At 38.3% G+C, this 7,689-nt stretch overlaps 1 protein-coding gene across 1 annotated transcript; it reads left to right on the top strand.

Annotated features, from left to right (window-relative positions):
- Positions 1 to 3,096: 3,096 nt before the first annotated feature.
- LOC145947740 (uncharacterized) lies at positions 3,097 to 7,111 on the top strand. The gene is made up of 5 exons (XM_083057516.1): positions 3,097 to 4,071; positions 4,399 to 4,588; positions 5,278 to 5,508; positions 5,557 to 5,928; positions 6,753 to 7,111. Exons 1-5 carry the CDS (start codon positions 3,097 to 3,099, stop codon positions 7,109 to 7,111), a joined length of 2,127 nt encoding a protein of 708 aa, XP_082913642.1.
- The last annotated feature ends 578 nt before the right edge of the window (positions 7,112 to 7,689 follow it).

The raw sequence follows: 7,689 nt of genomic DNA, 5'->3' as shown, positions 1-7,689 counted from the left end.
CGCCGGAGCAAAATGGAGCAGCCGAGCGTGAAAACCGGACACTGGTTGAAAGCGGACGCTCTATGCTTCACGCGAAGAATCTTCCTCTTAAACTATGGGCTGAAGCAGTCAATACTGCTACATATGTTCTGAATCGAACTGGCCCAACAAGTATTAAAGGAAAAACTCCTCTTGAACTCTGGTCTGGAAAGGAATTGACATCGATTAAATATTTTAAGACATTTGGAACCGAATGTTACGTCCATGTGCCAAAATAGAAACGCCAGAAGTGGGATAAGAGGGGACAAAAAGGAATCTTTGTCGGATATTGCGACGAAAAAGATGGTTATCGAATTTGGATTAAAGACAAAGATACAGTCATAAGAAGTCGCGATATTATCTTCAAAGCTGATAGCCCAACCTCTGAACTGAGACTAAATACACAGAAGGCCGACGAGGAGATAGAAAGCAGCAAAGAAGATACAAGCAGCAAAGAAGATACAAGCAGCAAAGAAGATACAAGCAGCAAAGAAGATACAAGCAGCAAAGAAGATACGAGCAGCAATGAAGATACAAGTAGCAGAGAAGACACAACTAGCAAAGAATTGGAAAAGTCCTCAGGTTCCAGAGGTCATCAGTCCACAGAATCACAACGAAAATTACGTGATCGGAAATTACTAAAGTGTCCCAAGAAGTATGATGAATACGCAATGATTGCTGAAAGTTGTAATCCAAGTTCATTTGACGATGCAATGAATTCTGCTGAAAAATTACACTGGAAAGCAGCAATGGACGACGAGATGGAGTCATTGTTGGAAAATCAAGTTTGGAAACTTGTACCATTGCCGCCTGGAAAGAGATTAATTGATAATCGTTGGGTCTTAAGAACCAAAACAAAAGCTGATGGATCAATTGATAGATTCAAAGCAAGGCTCGTTGCTAAGGGCTACGCTCAAAAATCCGGTATAGACTATGATGAAACCTTCAGTCCTGTGGCGAGATTTGACACCGTCCGCACGATTATCAGTGTTGCTGCATGAAAAACTGCATCTAGCTCAGTTCGATATAAAGACTGCTTTCTTGTACGGTAAACTTGAAGAGGAAGTCTTCATGAGACAACCAGATGGCTACAATGATGGGACTGGTCGTGTATGTCAGCTAAAAAGAAGTCTGTATGGACTAAAACAGGCTCCACGATGCTGGAATAAGCGGTTCGTCACGTTTATCAAGACTCAAGGTCTACATTCCAGTGAACCCATGTATGTTCTACAAGAAAAAAGGCAGTCAAAAGCTGATCATTGTCATATACGTGGATGACGGCTTAATTGCTGGAACAGACATTAATGAAATCAATTTATTTATGGAAGAACTACAACATAAGTTCAAAATAACTGTAGGCTCGGCTGACTGTTTTCTTGGAATGCAAATAAAGCAAGAAAACGATGGATCGATTTCAATCAATCAGGAAGCTTATACGAACAAGATTCTGAAACGGTTCAACATGGAAGAATCAAATCCACTTTTGACTCCATGTGAAAAACAAGAATCTACACCTGAAGACAAGGAGCTGAAGAATACACCATACAGAGAGGCTGTTGGAAGCCTGATATATTTGGCCACAAGTACGAGGCCTGATATTGCCTTCTCTGTAAGTGTGGTATCTCAATCACTAGAATCTCCAAAGCAATCAGATTGGAAAGCGGTTAAGCGCATTTTTAAATATTTGCGTGGTACTTTATCAACTAAATTACTGTATCAAGCTAACTATAAACCCGGAATACTGGAAGCATTCAGCGATGCAGACTATGCAGGAGACATCCGAACAAGGCGATCAACATCAGGTATTGTCTGTAAATACTCAGGTGGAGCCATTTCATGGATGAGTCAAAAACAACGATCGGTTTCTCTTTCCACAACTGAAGCGGAATTTATATCTGCAAGTGAAGGAACAAAGGAGGTCATCTGGTTGAGACGACTGCTTCAAGAAGTGACAGAACTTAATGAAGTCCCTACATTAATGATAGATAATGCTAGTGCAATAAAACTGATTAAAAACCCAGAGTTTCATAAACGTTCTAAACACGTTGAAGTGCGTTATTATTTTGTAAGAGAGAAATACCATGAAGGTGTGATCAATGTAGAACACATTGCAAGTACAGATCAGATCGCGGATATTATGACTAAACCATTGGTTAAAGTACAACACTTGAAATTAGTTAAACTATTGGGTTTGTTAAATTAAAGAAAAACAAGTCAATTTTAAGAGGAAGTGATAAGATTTATAAAATATGACTTATCCTCAGCTTGAGGTATGATTTGAGAGGGCGCTAATGTGTGCGATGGCGCGTTGTACTCACTCTCCTGACACTCCGCTGTACAGCTCGTGTGTATCAGATATATTATTCTTATTGTAATTGTTCTAAAAACATTGTTCTCAATATATTACCCTTTTTGTTGTACAAATTACTGAGTCATTAATCTCAACACAAATGATTTATGGCTCTCTAAAGGAATTCGATAACAACTAAACGAAGACCGTCTTTCAAGAAATTTGAGGCATATTTGTCACAACAGATATATATGCTTGACTTAGACACTCTGTGTCTTCTTGTCGATTTAGGCCATTTATCTGGCGCCTGATAAACAGCATCTCTGAAACAAGTCTCTTCTTTAGAAACGGTTCCTCATCCAAGATCTCAACGTTATCCCAATCAAATTCGTGGTTATTCAGCCTGTGATCCGAAGAAACGTTTAGATTCAATAAATTTGTTATTCCAACAAGTTTGGTTTTAATATTTGCGTACCTACACCCTACGCGTGGCTCCATATAGCCTCCTTTTGAATTTGACATTTTATATTGTCTAATAAACGAAATACACAACAGTTGGCGACGAGGATGGGATCAACGTAAATCAAGCGTTAAATTGGAAACCACGTTTAGCGAACGTACGTAAAGCGGAGCAATCACGTGGATTTGTGACCACGTGGCACCGAACTTTCTGGAAGAGCGTTTAGTACAGGACGACGATGCCATAGGATGGAAATAAGAACCAAGGGCCAGGAACCTCGGGAGCTGGAAGCAGTAGCACTGTTTCTGTTCAGCCTCCTAGTCAAATAATGGGGCAAGCTGCCGGAAATAGTAAGATTAATGTCGATTTTTTTGATCCGAAGCAGCAAACATTCCAACGGTGGTTACAACGGTTGGAAGGAGCCTTTCGAGTTTTTCGAGTGCTGGAAGGGCAAGAAAAGGTCGCGTATTTGTTACATTTCCTGGGCGTAGAAGCTTTCGGAATATTATGCGACCGTTTAGAACCAGAAGACCCTTATCAAATGTCATATGACGTTTTGCTTAATAAATTAAAGGAATTTTATGCCCCGGAGCCGTTGAAAATAGCGGAAATTTTTGTTTTTCGGAAGCGACTTCAATTACCGGAAGAAAAATGTCAGGAGTATATGGCAGCGTTGCAGAAGCTGTCCCTGCATTGCAAGTTCGGTGAATACTTGAAAACAGAGCTAAGGAACCAATTTGTATTTGGACTACGGAATAAACGTATCCAAGGCCGGTTGCTGGAGACAGCAAATTTAACATTGGAATCAGCTTTGAAGACAGGATGTGGAATGGAGCTGGCAGAGAAAGGCGTCACGGAATTGAAATCGGAAGTATCGGTGGCGGTGGATTTTGTTGGAGCAGGCGCTAAGGCTGCGAAGAAGAAAACTGACGCCAAAGAGGCCAAACTGAGGAATCAGAAGAATAATTTTGGGAAAAAGACAAATTCGTTTGGCGGGTCCCATAAATCTAAGACACATTGGCCTCATAACTCGAAGTCTAATAATGTTACTTGTTACAGGTGTGGACAGAATCATCTGGCGCCGGATTGCACTCTTCCTCGACATATAAAATGCCATGAATGTGGCGGGCTTGGTCATTTACAAAAAGTCTGCAAGAAGAAATGTAAGACGCAATTGTTAGAAGAAGTCTACAGATTGAATGAGATGGAACATTCTCAGTTCCGGGATAAGTTCACGGTCTCTCTGTCTCTTGAAAATCGTCGAGTCATTTTCGAAGTAGATTGCGGGGCTGCGGTCACATTGGTGAATGAAAAATGGTTGCGAAAAATACTGCCAAAAATAGTTATACAAAAAACACAGTTAAGACTACGTTCGTATTGTAAACAAAACTTTGCGCCGTTAGGTTACGTCAAGGTTAAAGTCCGCGACGTCGACTGTATACGTGAATTGAATATGTATATAGTTCGCTATGATCGAAGTCCTTTGTTAGGTCGTGAGTGGATAAATTAGTTAAGAATTTTAGGAAAGGTCAAATCAAGTTTAAAAGAAATTGAAAACATTAAAATGCTTGAGATTCATGGTCAAAATAAGTTGGAGCAATTATTTAATAAATATCCTGATATTATGAAGGAAGAAGTTCTGTTGATGAGTAAAGTTGAAGCTCGATTAAAATTAAAAAAGAATGCTAAACCGGTATTCCTAAAAAGCCGCGCAGTTCCGTTTAAATTGAAAGAAAAAGTAGAAGCGGAATTAGAGAAATTGGTTCAAGCGGGAATTATGGAAAAAGTAGAATCTTCTAACTGGGCCACGCCGAGTGCCTGTATTAAAAAAAAACCGGTCAGATTCGTATTTGTGGCGATTTTAGCGTTACTGTAAATCCATCATTAATTGTGGATGAACATCCGTTACCTACTATTGATGAACTTTTTGCGTCCATGAACGGCGGAAAGATATTTTCAAAAATTGATTTGAAACAAGCATATTTGCAATTATCGTTAAACGAACATGATCGAGAGATTTTAACTTTAAATACTCATAAAGGTTTATATAGATGTAATCGGTTAATGTACGGCGTAGCATCGGCACCAACGATTTGGCAACGAACAATAGAAAATATTTTAAATGAAATTATCGGAGTTGCAGTATTTTTGGACGATATAAGAGTTACAGGAAAAGATTTAGATGAACACATTAAACGTTTAGAATTAGTTTTTAAAAGATTATCGAAATACAATGTACGCATTAATAAGGACAAATGTGAATTTCTTAAAGATAGTATTAATTATTGCGGATATGTAATTGGTAAAAATGAAATATCTAAAGAAAAACAAAAAATTGAAGCAGTCCGGAAAATGCCAAGACCGAGTAACATCACAGAACTAAAAGCATTTATTGGATTAATAAATTACTATGGTAGATTTATTAAACAATTAAGTGATCTTCTACGTCCATTAAATTATCTACTCAAAAAGAACGTTCCTTTTAAATGGACAAAAGATTGTAAAATAGCTTTCAATCGGGCGAAAGCAGAATTTGAGAAAGACGAAATTTTAGTACCGTATAATACCCAGTTGCCAATCGTTTTGGCTACCGATGCTAGCCCGTACGGCGTAGGTGCTGTGCTATCGCACATATACCCGGATGGGAGCGAGCGAATTATTCAATGCGCCTCGAATTCATTAACAGATACGCAAAAGAAATATGCCCAGATAGACAAAGAAGCGTATGCGATCATTTTTGGTATTAAAAAATTTCACCAATTCTTATACGGAAACAATTTTATATTAGTAACTGATCACAAACCGTTGGCACAGATTTTTAATCCGCAGAAAGGTCTACCGGCATATAGCGCATTGCGAATGCAACATTATGCGGTATTCTTACAAGCGTTCAATTTTGCCATTAAATACAGAAAATCAAGCGAACATTGTAATGCGGATGGATTTTCACGATTACCAGTGCCGGAAAAGCGAGTAGGGGAATATGATCCTATAGATATACTTTTGATGGAAAACTTGGAAGCGTTACCGGTTACAGCAAGAGAAATTTACAAAGAAATCAGTAAAGATGAATCGTTATCAAAAATAGCAGTAGCGCTAGAACATGGAAAGAGTCTTGTACCTTTGGGTTATCAAGACAATGAATTTTCTTTACAGAACGGTATAATTTTTAGAAAGGAAAGAGTTGTAATTCCAAAATCACTAACAAAACGTGTTCTAGATGAATTACATGCAGGTCATTTCGGTTGCGTTAAAATGAAAAATTTAAGTAGAAACTTTTGTTGGTGGTTAGGGATAGATAAAGAAATCGAAATGTTAGCAAAAAATTGTAAAGCGTGTAATTCTTTTAGCAACAATCCTAGTATTAGAAAAATCAAGCATCGCTGGGAACCGGCAACGGAGCCATTCCAGCGAGTGCATGTGGATTTTGCAGGACCTTTCATGAGACATAACTTTTTGATTCTCATAGACGCGTATACTAGATGGCCTGAGGTGCATGAAAAACATCAATGCTGAGAAAACCATAGAAAAATGTAAAGACATTTTTACCCTTCGGATTACCACAAGTATTAGTATCCGATAATGGTCGCACTTTCATTTCTGAAGAATTTCAAAATTTCCTCAAGCAAAATGGTATTTTTCATAAATGCACGGCGCCATACAATCCTGCCACCAATGGGTTGGCAGAACGTTTCGTCCAAACATTAAAACAAGGTCTACGAAAATTAAATCTTCAGAACAAAAATATAAAAAGGAATTTACAGAAATTATTGTTTCACTATAGATTATTGCCGCACCAAGAATCAAAAAAATCGCCGGCAGAGTTAATGTTTGGAAGAAATTTGAATAGTAGACTAAACTTAATCTTTCCCCGAGCGAAGAAAGAGGGAAGTGATGAGGCAAGTCTTAATCAATTTAAAGTAGGAGAAAAAGTCGCAGTACGCGAATATTTAGATAAAAACATTAAATGGCGTTTTGGAACAGTCGTCGAAATATTAGGTAAACTACATTATAGAATATTATTGCCAAATAACAAAATCTGGAAGCGTCACGTTAAGCAAATGCGAGCAGTAGGTCCGGCAGTGGACGACAATGCGAAATTACGAGCGTGGGATAGCGGCCCGATTATAAATGCGAATACAGAGACAGAAAGACCGTTAATTAATTCCTCAGAACACTCGGAGCAAGAAAAAGTGCAGGAGTCGTTATCGGACTCCGAGTTGGTCGAGGCGCCAGACTCATCTGTCCACCCTGAGATACCACCGGCGTCAGAACCGCGTCAAGAGCGGCCAGCGCGAAAGCGTAAACCACCGGATCGTTTCGGTGATTATTTTGCTTATTAATTAAATATTGTAACTTGTAATAATTACGGGGAGAAGAGCTGTTATATATTCGATTGTATAGCGCGCGGACGTAATACGAACGTACGCGGTTAAATCTAAATACCACCTTTAGGAGAGCTCATGCGCGGGGGTTTAAGGATCGTGTGTGCGTGTACGAAGGAGGAGAAGCGAGTTGCTATTACACACGTGTTCCGACCGGACGTATCGTACTTATCCCGTTATTCTCCCAGTATTCTAATTACTTGTAATTGGGATATCTGTACACATTTTATATTGTCTAATAAACGAAATACACAACAAATACAAATAATAAGTAAGGCACAATTAGATAAACGAAAATAAGTCCATATCTGAATAACAAGAGTAATAAATAGAGATGTCGCAATTAAATTGATATTAATGTATTTTTCCAACAAAAATTAATTAAATAAAAATTAATTTAAACAGAATGTACTTAAACACTGTTAGAAACGAGTAGATCTTAGATAAATACATACTTATAGTATGATTATTGTCGAAATAATAATAAAGGTCGTAAAAAAGTGAGGGTATCGAGACACAAACAAACAATCATACGC

Source organism: Prenolepis imparis, unplaced genomic scaffold (genome assembly GCF_030444845.1).
Source record: "Prenolepis imparis isolate NDT839.2.m4 unplaced genomic scaffold, iyPreImpa1.0 SCAF_133, whole genome shotgun sequence".
Taxonomy (NCBI): domain Eukaryota; kingdom Metazoa; phylum Arthropoda; class Insecta; order Hymenoptera; family Formicidae; genus Prenolepis; species Prenolepis imparis.
This window is presented reverse-complemented; position numbering and strand designations above follow the sequence as displayed.